Here is a 19,238-nt window from a genome sequence, read left to right as displayed (position 1 = left end):
CTTACACAGAGAATTAAGCATATCTATTTAAGTGAGCTTACCTAAGTGTTTCCATTATTTAACAGAAATAGGTTTTTATTTCATGTTCACATTTACTAAAGAGACTTGCAATATTTTTTTACAGGATGTTGAATCTGGTTCTGAAAGTGGAGTGGATGTTGCTTCAGTAAATCAATCACAAACAAACTTATCTCCTAACATTCATGCTCCTGACCTAGCATCTCCCTCTTCAGCAGCCAGCTCTGGAGCTATACCAAAGGCTGGGGTGAGTACAAAGGTTATATTTTTTTTAACTCTCTCATGATTACAGCTTGGAAGTGAAATAAAGAAATATTATACTATTCATTACTTGGATGGTACAGCAGAATGTGTGTGACACTAAGAACAAGAGGACTAATAATGCAGGTTGTCTCAAAATGCCATTTGAGTGGCAAACAATCCTACAAGTTTCACATTTAAAAACCCACTATTAACAACTATCAGAATAAATGATTGCTGATGATTGCAATAAGCTGAGTTTTTTCATGAGAAAATAAATTAAAGGAGCTATTTCATTTAGGAAGGTAAGTTTTTCTGAAGTGGCATTGCTTGGAACGTTTCCTAAATCTCATAGAGGATGCAGCCAGAGAAAAAGATGGCTGAATTACGTGGCTTAATTTATGATGTCTGAACCCAGTCACGCTGGTCCTCTTGAAAGGTTAAACTGTTGTGTTCTGCAAGCAGAGCTATTACCCTACTGAAGGAAGAATGTCATTCTAAGACAAAATTTAGCAAGTGGTTTCAGATGCTTATGATCAGGAGGAGGACTCAGAGCAAGCAGACCCTTTTCTGAGCCTGAGAGCTCAGATATGGCCTTCTATACCCATTCCTAGACACATATATCTATGAGGAACATGGTCCTTTCTTTTGCCTTTGTCCATCTTTTGAAGAATCTTTCTTCATAATGCTTCAGCCATCAGCACATGCAGAAAGGCTTGGATGGCCTAGAAACTCCTGGTGTACTGTCTGTTCCCTCTTGCACTTGATGTTTCCACTGCCTCAAGAAGCACAGAAATCTAGACTCTTCTAAGCTTTGCCTACGTTGAAGAGTCTTTGCACAGCTCCTGCTCCATCTGTTCACAAATTCAAATACTTCTGGTAACCAGACCAGCAGAAATTCTGGGATAAAATACTAAAATAAAAAGTTTGGTTAGCATAAATACATATGTTTAGAACAAGTCTATAAAAAGTAAAATAGAGGCCAACTGTCATTTACTGCACAGCAATAATAGCAAGCTAACTAATGCCTTTGATTGAGGCAGTAACAAAAGTTCTAATAAACATTTACATTTAGGATTGTTCACTTGTACAAAAATAAATTCCCTTGTAATTTATCATTGGTGCATAACTATAGCAAACAGAGAGCTCTGCACTCTGTCACTGCATACAATGCAGCACAAATTCTCAAATAAGTACATATGTTATGCTAGGAGGTGATATACCATTTTACCAAATCCTGAGAAGCACACAGACACTTGTTATGGAGTTAAACATCCTTTTAAATTTAAGTTTCTCTACTAACGTTCAGGGAACTCTTAGCACCTGGCTTTGCAGAAGTGTGAGTCACTTCCTTTCAGTTAGGTATTATGTGTTAATTCACCTTCAGTAAGCATTTATTTGACTTTTGCTCTGATGAATATATTATGCTGAACAGAACTGCAACTGTTGTTTTATTACATAATTTTATAAACCTTTTGTAAGTGAAGTTAAATTTTCTCCAAACTCAACTCCCTCCTAAAGTTTTGCAGGCTGCGATTCCCCATGATCTACGTGAGGATTTGGGGATAGGCTCTTTTTAGAAAGTATGTTCAGACAAAGGTCATGTTTTCATTTATATCATAGTATGTTGGATAAGTACAAAAAAGTGGACAATTTTTGCTGGAGTGTAGTTCTGCTACAAACTGGGGAAAACAAGATCCTCTCAGATATGCCTTTGGGCTTTCAGATTGTTTTGATTCTGATCCACAAACTGAGCACAAACGCAGTACTCTGTGTGCTGTGGCTTCAACTGTTCAAAACTTCATGTGCCTCCCTACCCACAGGGAAACTTTATTTGAAAGCATAAGTTTTCTTACAGTAGAATATAATAGAAAATAAGCCTTCATTCTTGCCCTGTGTTGTTCATCCAGTCTGCTGCTAGTTGCTTGATTGCAAACGTATATTAGGGGAAAAGAAGTTCACATATTCTTCCTGTCATGTTTAGCACTGGGATCTACTCAGGATGAATTTTTCAAAATAGTATATTGAATGGCATGTCCTTGAAACACTGTCCAGGACAGACATCAGGGAGTCTCTGTACAGATGACTTCTATGTAGCAATCTCCTCTGAAAATCCTAAAAGTGCGGTATTCTATCTGTAAGACAGGCTGTCCTCATAGTTTTTGAGGGCTTGGGGGGATTTTTTTCTTCTGGTTTTGGTTTTCTTTATCTGTTTTTGTTGTTGTTGCTGCTGTTGCTTGCTTGGTTGGGTTTTTTTTGTTTGTTTCTTTGTTTTGTCAGAGTAGCTGACTTAGGAATAAATTTATCCTGCACTGAAAACTCAACGAGCTACTTTTTAACAGTAATGGACTGTTTCAAAGATTTTACTCCCTTTTTGGAGTTTTCAAATCTTCAAGGATTTGTAAACTATGGATCTTCAAGGATTCCAGATGCTTAGTCTCCAAGGACAACTTCTTTTGTTACGTTTATTAATAGTATGTAAACAGGAGTACAACGGCGATTAGTTATATTATGGAACGTTATGTGGTATTTTTAAACAAACTTTAGCAAACTGTGGAATGCATCAAAATCAGACAGTAAAGCTAAAACACAACATCATATGCAGAGCTGGGGAGTGGGAATAATAAGGCAGGGCAGGGAGACACAGGTTCAGGTCTAGTCCCTGATAAAGAACTTGTAAATTATATTAACTACACAAGATGTAGCTCACAAATAGGAAATTTTTGTACAGACAAGCTGTGTCCACTCAGGTTAATTCAACTTTATATGGATTTAAACCAAACCATTTCAAACAATATCACAATGTGCTGGAATATCCAAAAGAAGAATTTGGTTTGATAATCCAAATGGACATGATTCACTCCTTGGTTTATGGAAAGTAGGAGATTTTAAATTTCCATGGGCACATTTTATGAAATGGGAAAAAAGAACTGTATTTAAAATTCAGCATCACTTATAATTTTCTTTGCAAATTAATAATAGATATTGTTTTAATTAAAATTTAGTGTACGTGTGTGTATTTTAACACACAAATTATTTACATTTCATGAAAATTCATGTATGGATAGTCAAATCCATTCTTGTCAGTTTAAATGCCTGTGTACAGTATATATCCAGATATATATAACCATACACATGCATGCACACACACACACAGAACTCCTTACTGAATATAGGCATGACAAAGGACAGGATTCCCCCCGGAGCATTATAGAAAGGCTTTTCTATGATTCTGCAGGGAGCAACATGAAAGTCTTCGATATGCCAGTGTACCTGGTATTTTTGGGCTTATGAGAAGCACAGAACTGAATAGCCTTCACCCTAAACTTAGGATGTCACTCTTATATTTCATGGTAAAGGTAAAATAGCATCGTGATCAATAGAGTGCTTGATCCACAAACTGTTCATGTTTGGCAAGGTGTGCATATGGACAACCCTTGTGAAGTAAGGATTCACAGGACTGAACAGGCACATTTCCCACATAATTTAGGATGGGATAATGACAAAGGTTTTGGCACCCTTATATTGCTTATGTCTGCAGAGTAAAAAATGTTCATGCTTCTATCACTAGCACACCTCTGTGTTCTGGGATTTTATTAATCAGTCTCCCAAACAGACAAAGATTTTATTATATTAAGACTTTTTTATGCAGCCTATTTTTTTTACCTCCTCTGTACAAAAAAACTGGCAAAAGGACAATAGCAACTAAGGCCTAAAAGTTGTAGCCAAATTTTTGTCCTTGAACATCTGCTCTGCAAAGCCTATTTATTTTCTGTTCAGGTGAAAGAAAAAAAAGAAAAAGTGATTATTTTCTATTGCTTTTCTTGGCAGTCTTGTCCCTCCTGCTTCAACAGTGTCCAATTTAGCCTTAATCACACTGTGCAAAGGTAATCAAGCGTCTATTATCACCAAAATAGCTGGTACCAAGGAGAAGATTGTTTTTCAGATTAGCTATAATGACTCATTTAAGATACATTCAATTCTCAAGGTGGTTTAAGAACCACTTATGCCTGAAAGCATAAAATTACCTAGTTTGGCTGAGCACTAAAATGGGTTTTAGGCAGGGCTACTGGTATCAGTGAAGCCTTGGATGAGCTCTGGAATCTACTTTCACAAATCTTCTTACTGTATGGGGACAGTTGTGTTGCCTTTATGACAGATTTGAGAACTTTTCATTTGTATGTACTAAAATAATTTAGCCTTTCACATATGCTTTTGATTCATATTATATTTTAAAATTTGATCTTTTTAAAGAAAGCCAAATCATTTTGTGAAGAATAATTTTGAGATTTGTAGATTAAAAAGCAGAATTCAAGTTTCTTGCTACTTTACTACACTACTTTTTAATTATGAAAGAAGCTAAAATCTATGAGAAGTACAAGGAAATCTTGATTTCAGAATTGAATATTCGTAAAGAAGAATTATCAGAATTATTTCAAGGGTTTGAACTGTTTACATTTCCTACTGCATTATGCTTTACAATAAATTGAAAGAACTATGAGATATGCGAACACATGCAGACTATATCAGTGAATTTGTCCTGACCCCTTTACAATGGGTCAGCAATTTGAAAGGTGATAGATTTTGGTGTCTGAATACTTTTATGCTAAATTTTACTTTTTTATGTAAGTCCTCATATCACCTTTCTAAATCTTGCTGCTATCATAGTGTTCCTTGAATTCTTATTTTACTCATTTGGGCAAAACTGGAAGTTAATCTAGTAAGCATCAGGGAGAAACACTCTTACTATTAATTCAAATATTGTTTCTTTAAAACTGATGACTTTTATGAATAGAAGATGAGAAAAGCCTTCTCTAGACCTGACCAAGTAGTATTGTCTTTCATATCTATGTTTAAAAGTAAGTGTTTTATAAAACACTGCTAGACAATTAATTATGAAAGTAACTTTTCACACAGTCCCATTCTCATTTGAATTCTATTAGCCTGTCATTTCACCCTACAGAAAGCAAATTACAATGAAGTTACATTTGCCAATCATGTACAAGAAAACAGCTGGATTATGTGGTGTTTGTTATATGAACTTCTCAAAAATTTCCTTTGACTCCGGCTTGTTCCCCAAAGGAATCAGTATTTTGTTTTAAGTATATCTTCTTATGTTAACACCAAGTGTATTTACTTTTTCTCAAGTGAAATGGCAGAGGTTTTTGTTCTGTGGAATCTTTTAAGCACCATAAATCTTAAAGGTGAGCCTTTTTTTTTTTTTTTTTTTTTTTAATGGGAGTAATCTACTCCTACAATTTCAACCACAACCACTGAATCCAGTTATGACACCTTTGACAGTGCTGCTTTGGTCAGGAAGAGTCTCCCTCTCTCACTTTTTCTGTCCCTCAATGGTGAATCCTGAGTTACCAATGTAAATTCACAGTGCAATGAAAGGTTTGCAGTTTCATACATCTACAACATGACCCAGGAAATGCATGTATTGGGCTGCCTATTTTCGGTTACAAGTTCAATCCCAACAATATATTTGGAATCTAAATAAATACCCAGGTTGTGAAGTGCTAAGCATGAAGGCTTCTGAGTTTTTCCAAGCTGTCAAGTTGTTCATTTACATTTCAGTCTCTTCTTGTTTGTAGCAGCCATGCTTATATACAGGTTTTTTTCCTCATGTTTTCTTCCTTCTGCAGAGTTGCTGACACTGTCCTCCACACTATATCAGTCTGATGGTGTACGATAACCATTTTTTATAAACTGAAGCAGAAGTTTATGACTTCAGCAGTAACATCGCTAATTGTGTTGTTCCTAATGTCAAGCACATTTTTTTCACCGTATGCTGCCACCTGGTGCCTAGCTCTTTCAAATGACGTGCACTGAGCAGGGGTCATCAGGCACTACACAAGGTTTTCATCTTATTCAGATGTATTCTGAGTACTTATTAGATATAAGAGACTAAAGGCTGACATTACTCTGTGATAATGAAGTTTTAAAGGAAATTGTAGTGGAGGGTGATACTTTCAGAAATGTTAAAAAATTTTGACTTAGTCCTAATAAGATTTGATTTTACAATAATGGAGGAAAAATTCAGCTCTTAATTAACAGAAGATGCATGGAAGATTTTAGATGACTCCCTTAAAATGCAAGTTTCACATTAGGAATTTTATATTCACATATGCATTAATTTATCTGTACATCAAATGCTGGTATTCATAAAAGTCATATCCCATTTCCAGCCAGCTAAATAATTACTGACACTACATAACATCACAACTTCATGTGTACCACTGTGAGAGGAATGTGGGTTTGAGACCATTAAGTCTGGTACACTGGGAGAAAAAAATACTCTACATTGCACAGCCTTCCTGACAGAGACGTCTCTGTTTGTTTTGCCAAATCCACAGTAGTTTTCATTTTTCTCATTTTATTTTATTTCATTTTATTCAAGCCTCTTGTGTTTGAGAAATAGGAAACACCTTCTCTGTAGGAAAAATTCATAATAAACTAATAATGATACCTCAGGTTGCCAATATTCAAGTAGTTCAATATAAAAATGTAAGCAAAGTTCTGTTTATATGTAATGGTACCATGCTTAGATGTGTTAGTCAAATGTGTTATGGTTATGTCTGCCTAGAATGAAACAGAGTAAGAGATCAAAATTGCTCAAGATGAGCTCAGATTTGTGAACACAGATCTTTTCTGCATGAACAAAAACAAATAAACAAACCAACAAAACCAACAAAAAACCAACCAAACAAAAAACAAACACAAACCTTAAGGAATTATAATTTCTGTTAATGTTACTGTGGTAGGGAATCTAAAAATTGCAGTTTGGGCTCTCTAACATCCTGTTTACATTTGGGCCTGGGCAAGACAATTCCCAAACCCCTGGTTTGCACTACCATTTATTCTTTGTAGGTTAGAATTACTGGCACTTGGAATCAAATCTGTTATGTTCCTTCACATGAACATTGTGTTTATTAGAAATACCATATCTATATTTGAGAAATTAAAATAGAAATCTGTGATGGGATGAATTTTATTGTGTTGCTCTCAGGACCAATATCCTTCTATGTATCCTAAATTTAAATACTCAAGGCTTAATAGCAGGAAATTGTCTGTGTTGTTGTTAAATGATCACAAGCAGATGCAGAGAGAGAAATCGTTCCAAGTTCTCTAAGAACAAATCGTATGAACATCAGTCATGTGAATCATCTAAAGTTACACAATTTCAAATTTCAGCCTCAGTTTAGTTTGTTTCTTTGAACCTCATTGTGCATTCAGTGTTTATATCAACAAGACTGCAGAATTAATGTGTTGGGCCTCAGTTTAAAGGTTTAATAACCAGAATGAATTACTATAAGGACATGGAATGTTCCTTCCAATGCCATGTGCTTGATATTGCTAAAGCTAGAATCACAGAATGGTTAGGGTTGGAAGGGATCTTAAAGATCATCTAGTTCCAACCTCCCTGCCGTGGGGCCTTCCACAAGACCAGTGGCTAACAAATACACTCAGAATACCAAATAGGAAAAACATAAAGAAAAATCGTAAGTAACCTTTCCCAAACATTGTGAAGCTTCCGTTATGCCTATTATGACTATATTCGAAGAATTGATTCATTTGCCATTGATTAATAAATAATGGTTTAGACCGCATTTTACGACAAATTTCTTCACCAAAAGGGCTGTCAAGCATCGGAACAGGCTGCCCAAGGAAGTGACTGAGTCACCATCCCTGGAGATATTTGTGTAGATGTGGCACTTAGGGACATGGTTTAGTGATAGACTTGGTAGTGCTGGGTTAATGGTTTGACTCAATGGTCTTAGAGGTCTTTTCCAACCCAAATGACTCTATGATTCTGTTCTAGATGCTCACAACAGGGTAGCCCAAGTTTGCATTTGGGTTCATGATGTAAATGAGAGTCATAGTTTGAAACAACTGTGTGATGCACAGAATTGTTTATGCCCCATCTTAACAAAAGTCAAGAGAAACCATTCCATATGTTAATTATTTGGCTGTCTCAATGTACCACTGAGGTGACATTGTGACTTCAGTCCTGACAAGTACCATGGTCTAAAACACATGCCAAGCATCTGCATAGAAATGATGATAGGCTGAATTTCAGCAAAGAGCGTTTCTGGAACATAAGAGTATCATAAGAACTGGCATGTGAAATACAAGAGTTCAAGCTCAAACTTTAAATTACTGTGAATCTGGGGGGAAAAAAGGACATTTTCTATTTAGCTTATGAATAGAGGTGTTCTGGAAAAACACATACTTAATAAAGAATTAATTACTTAGAACATTTCTTTGGGGTTTCAGAACTCTTTCAAAACTAACGACTGTGATAGCAAAGAACACCATCTCACCAGTTTATGATTCTCTCTCTGATTTACTGCTATGCATCCCAGGATTATCTAGGGAATAGCTGAAGCTCGTTCTAGGAACAAGCTAGAAATTAGAGTAAACTTTTAGGAAAAACTGTGAAGTTTAAATATTATTTTTAGGTGAATTTATTGTTATTCCTAATGATAAATATACCTTTTGATGTCAAATAAATAAATAATATTACTTAAGTATTGCAAAGCATTTGTGACCATAGTTCCTTATTCTGAATAACATAGTTTAGTCCTTGCTATTTGAAAACTGATATTAAAGAAGATGTATGCAACATATTACTGACTTGGGTTTGACTGATTTATAGAATTCTAATAAAAATATTGCCATGCATAAATAAATCATTTTTTATTAGTTGATTGTTTATTTTTCAGTTGATATTTAGAAATTACTCATTTTAACTTTGATAACCAAATGCTTTGACTGAGGAAAAAAATTGTAAGTGAAAATTTCTAAGTCACTTATTGACTTAGAAGTAGTTCCCAAAGCAATGTTTATATTGGAAAAGGAAAGAAATATGCAGACATCAACTTGCAAGTAGGAAAAAAAGTTGTTTTATCTACTATGCATGGGTAAAATAACCTGTTTAGTTATTTGCAACCCTTGTAAGCAAATAGATGCTTCTCATGATACTTACTGCCAGATAAGTCTCCTGGCAGCCTTGTTTCCTTTCAGTGGTTTGTGGATATTCACGTACTGTCTCATTTACTGAAATCTTTCAGATGAAAATTATAAGTAAATGACTTCTTCTGAAAGCTATTTGTAACCATTAGGCTAAAGAGTTAATATTACAGTGATGGAAAGAGTAGGTGGACATTGATATTCCCTTTGTTTAAGATGAAGAACCTAAAGAACTTTCAAAACATCACAAATTTCAGATGGGTTTGTTGATAACACATATGTTGAATACTCTGTTTTATCAGACATAGGCTGATTTTGCAGACTAGTGTTGTTGAGGACAGGGTTTCAGCCTACTATATTAGACATTAACATGGGAAGGAAGAAAGCAAAATTGCACTGTGTGTAAACTTACGTGTATTTACACTTTAAAAAAAATTTAAAGCTTATTAAAAATGTTGTTCTTCACAAGGAGATCTTTTCCTCATGTCAAATCAATAGGAGAAGGCTCAGTTCCTCTAACCATGGTAGGTCTTACAGAATGTTGGGATATCAGCTTTTTTTTTTTAATTTATTTAAACAACACTGATATGAAGCTGGTCAAGTCTGAATTTTGAAAGTTTGCTAGGCTTTGCTTTCCATAGCAATATGTTCTGAATGTCAGACACTATGTGAAATGTTCCCATTTGTTCTCCAATTTTATTACCTGATAAGTTTAGTTTAAGTCTGTCTTCTGTGCTCTTCCATATGGATCGAGTTGAATCCTTACCAAGTTTCTCCTTTCTTTCTTAAAGTTACTTAAATATGTTTAACTGTATGTCAGTATGAAATTTTAACTCTTTTTCAGCACCTGCCAAGAAAAGCCTATCTGACATTTATATCATTGTGGTTTGTTGGGTTTTTTTAAATACTTTGCAAATTTTCCCTTTCAGTATGTAATCTATATAGTGCATTTCTGCATTGAAGAACTCCAATTCTGAGGTGGACTATGGGATTCTTGTTGCCTGCATGTGCAAAGATGGGAAAAATATTAAATCCTTGTTAGTTATAAGCCCGTGAGTGGAAAATTGCTGCTAAATATCTAAACTTATTCTTATGTCAATGGCTTTAAGAAATTGATTTGCCTGAAGAAAAACAAAGTCCACTAAGTGCTGAAAAGTTTTATTAACAGACTTTTTTGTTGTTTAAATGGCTACAATACAGAGGTGTATACATCTGAGTGGAATTGCTTTAGCTTTGATAGCAGTCAACGTTTGCAAAAGTGATCACTGCAGGAGATGGTGATAGGTTAAATCTGTGAAACTTCCTGATATTTTGGAAAGTAAAAGTAAATTGGTCTCAAAATGTGGTTAGACATTTTTCTGGGGTAAAGTTTATAACCCATCAAAATGGCATATGGAAACCAATGCACATTATCATCACAGTCTTATTGTCAGTCATGCAGCGAAGTCCTGATGCAGGAGTTGCATTTGACTCAAGAATCACAGCTTGTCATTGGGATTTCTGTGTTTTTATACACATCCTCTAATCTAGTGAAGGTCTGGGGAGTGGCAAATGGTCTAGATTAATCCAATACAACCATAGAAATGCTCAGAATCATTGACAGCTGGACATGGAAGCCCTTGCATGGGCTATGTGTCTTGCATGTAAGCTGCATAGAGTTTTATCTCAGTATAACTTGTTCTAGTGACACATGCCTTTTCTGTTTCATGCCTGATAGAACCTTTCACAGCAAGTGATAAATGCCAAACATTACTGGGAAATTCTGATGAAAAGAAGGAATCTGAAATTTCCTGTTAAAATTGTACTGAGATATATTGCATCAGTTATTACATCTGTACCTCTCACCATTTTTAGAATTTTGTGTCTCCGAAAGGAAATACTTGGAAGACATGTTGGGTCATAAATTTCACCACATGTAGAAGACTAGTATAAGGACTTTTAATGTATTCACTTGTAATTGCTTAAAATAGTGTTGAAGATCATCTTACTATGTTTAAAAGAACAGAAGGTGTCCTGTGTGAAAGCCCGTAATAAACACCACAGAAATAGAAATATTCATATATTTTTGGCTGTTTCCATCCTGTTCAGTAATAACTCAAGATACCTTCAAAATAATTAGAAAGAGAATTTCAGAAAGGGACTTGCTGAACAGTATGACAGAATGGAAAGGAAGAGAGGTGCTTGGAGGACTTGCTGTAGAAAGCTAGCTTGCAGATTTTCTGGAAACTGGGGATAAGGGGCCTTAAAGCTATGAAATAAACTTGAACTTTTTGCCAGTAGACCAATAGGTGACAAAAGCCTGCAGCTTTACTCAGTCCAGCAGTGTTGCACAAGAGTTTCAGCTAGGACAAACTGTTGTTAGATGCTGAATTGTTGGTTAACGTGTAATTTGCCAAGGACATCTTCAGTTTTAGTTTTGGATAGCTCTATGAAGAAATCTCTATCAGATTTTGTTAGTGTTTATTATATCTCCTGAGGAATTAGATCACTGGTAGAGAAGTAGTCAAACCAAATAGCGGATATTGAAAATCATCTTGTGACAGACCCTCAAGACACTTTTCTTACCCCTCAGCAGTTCAGGAGAATGAAAAGATCAGAGTGTTTTGAAGATGGAAAAAAACAGTGTTATTTCAGTTCATTTGAGAAGTAATGCTGGCCTAGGTTTGCAGTTGCTTTCTGTCTCCTCCTTTGTGTAATTCAAGGAGGGGATTCAAATTATCCACCTGCCCCATGTAGTACTATCATAAAAAACAGGTGAGATGCACAGTGATTGAAGGTACAGCAATTTGAGCTGCTAAAAAATTACTCAGAAACCTACTGCTTTGAGTATCTGCCATGCTAGTCTCCGATAATGATAATAACTATTAATGACCATTTAAACTAATATTAAAAACGTTGTCCAACTAGATGGGAATTTTTGTATTTATTATAAAATAGTATTACTGCAAAACTGTTTTCAACTAATCTTTTAATATTCATATCCAAAAGTTTGATGCTTGATGGAACTTTGGCCCATGTTGAGATGTTATGAAATTTAAATCCCTTTTGGCAGAATTGTGTATATAAAAACAGGAAAGATCAGCATTATCTTAAAATTATGATTTACTTTAGCTCAGCTATGTTTCTGGTCTTTTTCCTGTTTCTTCTATTTAGTCTTTCTTTATCCTTTTTTTTCCCTTTTTTTGTTTTTTGTTTCTTCTGTTTTCTCTTTCTCTTTTTTTTTTTTATTTTCTCCTCTTTTTCTTCAATTTTCTTTGAATTTTCCACCTTTCTGGGTTTTATTCTGGCTTTGTATCTTGCATTAAAGTCGCTACAGTTACTAACACCAAATTGTACCAACCCTGCTCCAAACTACACTTTCTCTTACCCATGGTCCATGACTGTCTTTCATCACATCAGTTCCAGTGAGATCACTGGAATGATTGTACAGCCACAACTTTGTCTATTTCTATAAACATTTATAAACATGTGAATTTCTTCTCTTCTAATATAACACTGGACAACATGTCTACCTGTGACTTGAATAAGGTAGAATATTGGCACTTAGAGCAAACATAGGTATTCAATGTTTTCTAGGCCATGGACAGAAGACCAGTGCCTTTGGGGGACAAGTACATCACTAATAATTGTTTAAGCTGTCAGTCTTGCTAGTATTGAATTCAGGCTCCTTAATTCATGTCTCTGCTTGCAGTTGTGGTTATTTTAAGTGTGATTTGGAGGGGGGTGGGGAATAATGTTCATTTAGCTAAAGAGAGAATATGCAAAACCTCAGGAAAGAAAAGTTGTATTAAAAGGGAAAGAAACAATGTAGAATGTAAATATTCCTTTTGGTGAGAATTTCCTGTGTTTTATCTAAGAAAGAATTTCAGGCTTGCATCCAAGACAAATAAAGCAGCACAGAACGAGGGGATGGAGACAGAGCTTGAGTTAGAAAAGTAGTGACAACAGTTTAATCTTTCTGCCAGTAGATGGAGAGCACAGGAAAGTAGAAGCATGCACATAAAGAAGGAAGGAAAAAACCTTACATCAGCTTCTTTAAGGGGGTGAGAGATAAAAGAACAAAAAAGCAAGAAGTGGGGAGGAGGGGAAACATATTGCAAAGTAGGTGGAAATTGGAAAAAAAATGGATTCTAAACTGTAAAGAGGAAATGGCAATTCCTAGATTATCAGCTTGGTCAAATCAGCTTGTTGATAGCAAATAAATAATTATCTTCTTTTATGCCTTGTACCTGGTATTCTTTACTTCTGGAATATGGTTTGAAAACGTGGCATGAATAGTTTGCATTACTGGAGTGGAATAAATCCATGTCTGCCTTTTCAAGTGCTTTTCCAGACTCAGACATGCTGTGAGTGACATCATGGAAAACCATTTCTTTTTCTCCTTTATGTATACCTCTCTTGTAGGGAATTTTTTTCTTTCTGTGCTCTTCTTCTCCCCATCTCTTTCCGTCTCTCTGTCTCTCACTCTTCCACCTCTTATTGCTTACTTTCTTTGTTTTTCCTTCCCTTGTCTTTCCTTTTTTTTGACTTTTTTTTTTTTTTTTTTCACTTCAAAGGCAGGATGCAAGCAAGGGATCTGGTTAGTTCTCTCTTTAATAGTTGAAAGAGCATGGTTTGGGGTTTTTAATGCACAAAATTCCTCTCAGTGAGACATGCCACACATTCTGATCTCTCCCCTTCAGGCAGTTACACACTATTAAATATGGGGTTGGAAATGACACGCGTCTGGAAATACAGAAATGAAACAGCTTTCCACTCTCTGCACTGCACTATACAATGAAGGTGTTGTAAATTGTTAATTGAATGGCACAGGCTTCTAGTTTGTTGGGCTTTCTATAAATAGAAATTGTACATTCCAGTGTGTTGCCACTTTTTACTTTCTTCAAACTAACTGAAAAACCTTTCTGTGTTATGTAGAGATTAGCAAAATTTTTAGTTTACGTGTTTTTATTCCCTAAAACATAGCTTGGGCTCTGAAATTTTTTTTCTATTTACCTTCTTTTACCAAACCATCTTGATGGTATTTTTGGACTATCCCTATTTTAAAAGAGAAGTAAAATCTAAGCAACCTAAAATGGTACTTGAGATATCCCCTGTACCCTACAACCCAACAAATAGTGAAATATGATTATAGTATTTTAAATAATACAGATATATTACATAGAAACTAATAGTAAAGTATTGCCATACAGAATAGAAAGGCAAGCAGGGTACTGCTTGAGATGAAAAGCTAGGAGATCCTTTGGTTTTCCAAAGTCATTCTGAAGTTTTGAGTTCCCACTGTGAGAAGACAGTGCTATCTGTATGCGAATGGCACTAGATGGAGAAGTTTATTATCCCAAGTAGTTCGATAGGTGACACAAAAACTGCACATGAGAGGCAGCTGGTGAGAAATTATAGGCCATTGAGTCTGAAGACTGCAAGGTAAAAACAAAGTAGGATTTCATTCAGAGTAGGGAGAGGAGTAGTTGATGGAATTAATCCCTTCATAATCTGTGATCCCAGAGAATGCTAGCACTTTCTTTACAAAGCTGTCATTCTCAGTCCAGCGTATTTTATATTGCAATGCTATAGCCCTATGAGTGTGCAACACAGTTTACAAGTGTCAATGAGTAAATGCAAGATTATGTGGAATTAAATACACTGTTTTTTTGAAATGTGATGAGTTTCAAAACACCTCAAATGATTGCCCAAGATAGGTGCCCTTGGAAGCCTGAAGGAATTTTCAGGTTGTAATATTTAAAATTCTGCATTTGCTGCTATTGGCAGGTTTAGCTAGAAAAAGTGAAATTACGTATAGACCTTTCCGCTAAACAGGAGCAGTGAGTTTAATTTCACCATAAACTCACATGGTTGATATGCTGAATGACAAAAAGTTTAACAATTCAGTATCTGATTGTAGAATCAGTGGGGTGATAGGCTTAAGGTAGATAGCAAAAAGCATGACAGAAAGTACCAGAGTCAATTCCATATCCAGCTTCCAAACCATTAAAACTGAATCCTGTTGGCTCATTGTGGAACATTGTCACACAGTAATATGCAACTTTTCTGATTCCTCTTTTGTTGCTTTGGCCATACAAAAGCAGTTCAAGAAAGATCTAGTTTTGCTGTTGCCAATGTTGCATGAGGTTTCAACATGCATAGGGATTTTGGGGTGTTTTGAGACTTCTATATTTTTAGGAAAGGAAAAAAATAATCTTTGACAGGTTTCTCACATTGTTTAACACACCCTGTGGATAATTTCTTGGAAATACAGTAATTATAAGGAGAAATCAGAGCATATAGATTCTGAATTACTTTCAAAAATGTCTTGGTAATGTCTTGCTTGTGTACTCAGTAATCTGACTGTAGATACTGAAAACTTTAATCTGAGTGCTCTTCCAAAGCTCCTTGATAGAATGAGAAATACTCCAAGAATTACCCCAGCTGAGGAAGGCGGGAGAACAGAATTCTTCATATGGTTATGTTATTACTTGGTCCTGCTTGCTCAGAAGATGGGTAGGGAGAGAAGAAAGAAAGATTAGGTGTTAAAATACAAAGTAGGAATGACCTTTTTTCAGGTAAAGATCAAGGGAGAAGCACTAGGACTATTTAGCTGAGTCTGGTTAGGTTTACATCTTAAAGTATGCTGAAAGGTGTCACAGGTCTCATTAAATAGCTTTTCTCATTTGAAATAAGTTTCTCATTTGCAAGAAATATAGGAAAACTTAATATTTTATTACTTCTGCACCCTTTTATATTTACATATCTACTCATGATTACCTATCCCTGAAGGTCTTTATTTCCTTAACTATTCCACTGCAGCACTGGCAGAAATGGCAGAAAAAACACTGCTAAGAAAAAAAGGAGTCCAGGGAGTTATATGTTCTCCTCCTTGCACTTTTAAGTAGGAAGAACTTACAATTTCTGCCAGAGTTCTGCCTTGAAAGCATAAAAAAGTTTTCAGAAGTCTAGTTGACTTTATATTAAAAGTTCCCTTTTGTAAGCAACTTGGACGTTTGGGAATCAATGGGTTCTCTTTTTCCTCTTTTTCTTTTCATGTTCCAAAGATATTTGCACTTTTTGGAAATAGCTGTTCCCTTCATCTATCTGAAAACAACACGCAGTACTAGATTCAAAACATAGGTTTTTTTCAATTACACACTGAAGTTTCTGCACACAGAATGCCAGTAATTTTTCCAGAGTGCTGTCACAGAGAATCTCTGATAATATTTCCATGCCCCACATGATATTTACACCTTTTTTTAATATATATTTATACAAATTTTTCCTTTTGTTCTTTTATTCTGATGGGTCCTTTGACACACCTATTGGAAATGTTGAGCTGATAGATGAGATTATTTACCAAAGGAATTTTGAAGACCAAGAACATTTGAACAGCAAGACCTTAAGTCGCTGAGACAGAACCAATCTGTCTTGTAACTTTATTCAGAATTTCACAATCCTTGCTAAACTGCAAGATAAGTGCCAAAGGCAACAAACCAGCAGGAGCCAACTCAGAATGTGCCAAAGTTCATAGAACAGTTGCTTCAGGCTGAAGTTGGTTGACCCTTAATCACTCGGGGTCATCAGTGGTTCTGCTGCAGGGCATTACAGAACGTGAGTCCGGTCAGATCTCCTGCTGCTCCTGTCCAGGCTACTGGTAGGGTGGAGTTAAAGCCGGGATACAGGAATTCCAAGGCAGCTTTTCATGTGTGTCTGCCTGTCAGAATGCTTTTTTGGATTACCATCCTTCTGTAACTCATGTTTTCTAATTCTAAACTTCCTTAATCTCTTGCAAATGGTGTAGGTGGAGTTAATCACAAGACAGGCAAGAGATTGCTTCCAGTTAGCATACCTTGTATGCTTTCAGGACTGTGTTTTGTCATTGATTGATATTAGTGTAAGCACATACTTACACAATTTAAGTTTTAAGTCATTTTTTGTTAAATCATAGGGATAACATTGCTGAGAAATGCCCTTTTCCTATTAAGTCTCCTTTGAGTATTAGTCTTACCTTCAATAACTGCATTGCAGTGAGTATGCTAGACTGCTGAGCAATAATCGTGTAAAAGATTGTAGAGAAACAACTGGCATTTCACACTCTAATCTTGCAATGAATTCAGCATATAAGCATGCCCTGACAGAAAACATGCTTCAGTCTCATGGTCTGTGACAAGATACAGAGTAGTAGCTGCTAATGAATATTAATTAATTTAGCAATGATGCCATTCATGGTATAATAAAATCTTTAATGCATACTTTTATGAGCTCTAGCACGCATTTGGACAGTTCACAAATTTTTGCCAAAATGATCTTTATTACAGTGATAGAACTTTAGAAAATATCTCATTCCTGCAAGATAAAGACATATGAGTACAGTTCATCAAGCACATAAATTGCATTAAAAATTTTTGAAAATTCTTCCACTGTCTTCAAAAGCTCCAGAATTGTCAGTATTTCTCATAATCCTTTTAAGTAGGAAAGCAGCAGAAGACAGTGGAGGCATAAGGGCATATTGACCCCTGGAGCAGCTGTGTGCTGCAGGGGCTGAGTGTTTGGGAATCTTCAGAACTGGGTGATCCTCTTTCAGAGAAAACTGGAAGTGGGGAAAATGAAAGGATAAGAGCAGTTCAAGTTTCACTACAAATAAAAGATGAAATAGTTCATGAAGAAAAAAAAGACAAGATATTCTAGACAAAAAATATTCTACGTTCTAATGTTTAGGATTATGCTTCAGAAAAGTACTTATAGTGTAGCATTCATAATTGTGGGAAAAACAAGGGATACTAGAATCCTTCCCTCTTTTCCTCATAAGGACCCTCCTCACATACATGAATAAAGCTATTTCATTAACTGTTCCAAGTGCTTTCTGTACTGTACTCTTTTGCTGAGGTATCTGAAAAAGTTTGATAGCAGTCAAGATTGCCATGTTCCCAGGCTGCTTAAAGCATTATTTATATGACACAAATTACCATTTTCCTTCTACTCCCACATCAGTCTGCATGAGGATTCTTGTTTTATACTGGTTACATTCCTTCTGGTGTATGGGTAATTCTTCTGCCCTGTTTATACAGGATCTTGCACAATGAGATTGTGGTCCAAGTCTGTGGCTTTTGAGTGCTTCAGTAATACAAATAATGTTGTCACCACTTAAAATAGGTTTGTGAAGTGTAAGCATGTCTGATCTTGATGAGAACTAAAGCAAAAATACTAGCAGGCTACCAATATCACTATTATTCTTGTTTTTTTTAATTGCTGCAAGTATACTGTTTAATTTCATTAAGACTCCAAGGAGTTTTCAATCTAAAGACCAAGGTAAGACAGTTCACACTAGGAGACAGGCACTATCTTGTCTTCAAATACCAATGGGCTAGGGGCAACATTTGACATGGGAAGGGACACTAATAAGTCTTTGAGGAAATAATAGTTGAATGTCATGATTAACTGTACTTGCTAAACTGGGTATGAAAATTCTATACCAATAGAAAAAGACATGAATAAGGCAGTGGACAAGGCACCTATGAGTATGTTTGTGATCCAGAAAAGAAGGCATACTGTAATAAAGAAACAAATCAACATGGTCACAATCTTTGTCAGAATTAAGACAGGAGACAGAGAATGAAAAAAAAACCAGGAAACAGTGAATGAAAAAAAAACCAAACAATGAAGATACTGATTTGGACTGTTAGGAAAAATATGAAGATGATGACTGATAATTTCCATCTGAAATTGTGGGTGTTGACTATCTCTACAAATGAAGATCAAAATAGTTTCAGACAGAAAATACAATTAATTATTTATATTTAACATTATGGGAATGGCACAAATAAGTGATATATAAAAGTATTATTAGAGGAACATATGCACTATGTAAATATGGTAGGAAAATTTATCTAAAGAATTAAGTAGGAAGTTTAAATGCAAGAATATTTTATTGGTACAGAATGGACTAAAGAATTTATACTAAAAAAAAAAAAGTTAGCATATAATTTTGTCTAGTTTGAGTTTTTTAAAAATTCTCT

The 19,238-nt window shown here is 35.4% G+C and overlaps 1 protein-coding gene across 1 annotated transcript in view; it reads left to right on the top strand.

The window, feature by feature from the left end:
* The window catches only part of DLC1 (DLC1 Rho GTPase activating protein), a 223,423-nt gene that overhangs the window by 54,758 nt on the left and 149,427 nt on the right, over positions 1-19,238 (top strand). Inside the window, 1 exon segment of the mRNA XM_050338816.1 lies at positions 125-265. Within this exon segment, the coding sequence (XP_050194773.1) occupies positions 125-265 (141 nt within the window).

This window comes from Myiozetetes cayanensis, unplaced genomic scaffold (genome assembly GCF_022539395.1).
Source record: "Myiozetetes cayanensis isolate MyiCay16 unplaced genomic scaffold, myiCay2020 scf7, whole genome shotgun sequence".
In the NCBI taxonomy this organism is placed as follows: domain Eukaryota; kingdom Metazoa; phylum Chordata; class Aves; order Passeriformes; family Tyrannidae; genus Myiozetetes; species Myiozetetes cayanensis.
This window is presented reverse-complemented; position numbering and strand designations above follow the sequence as displayed.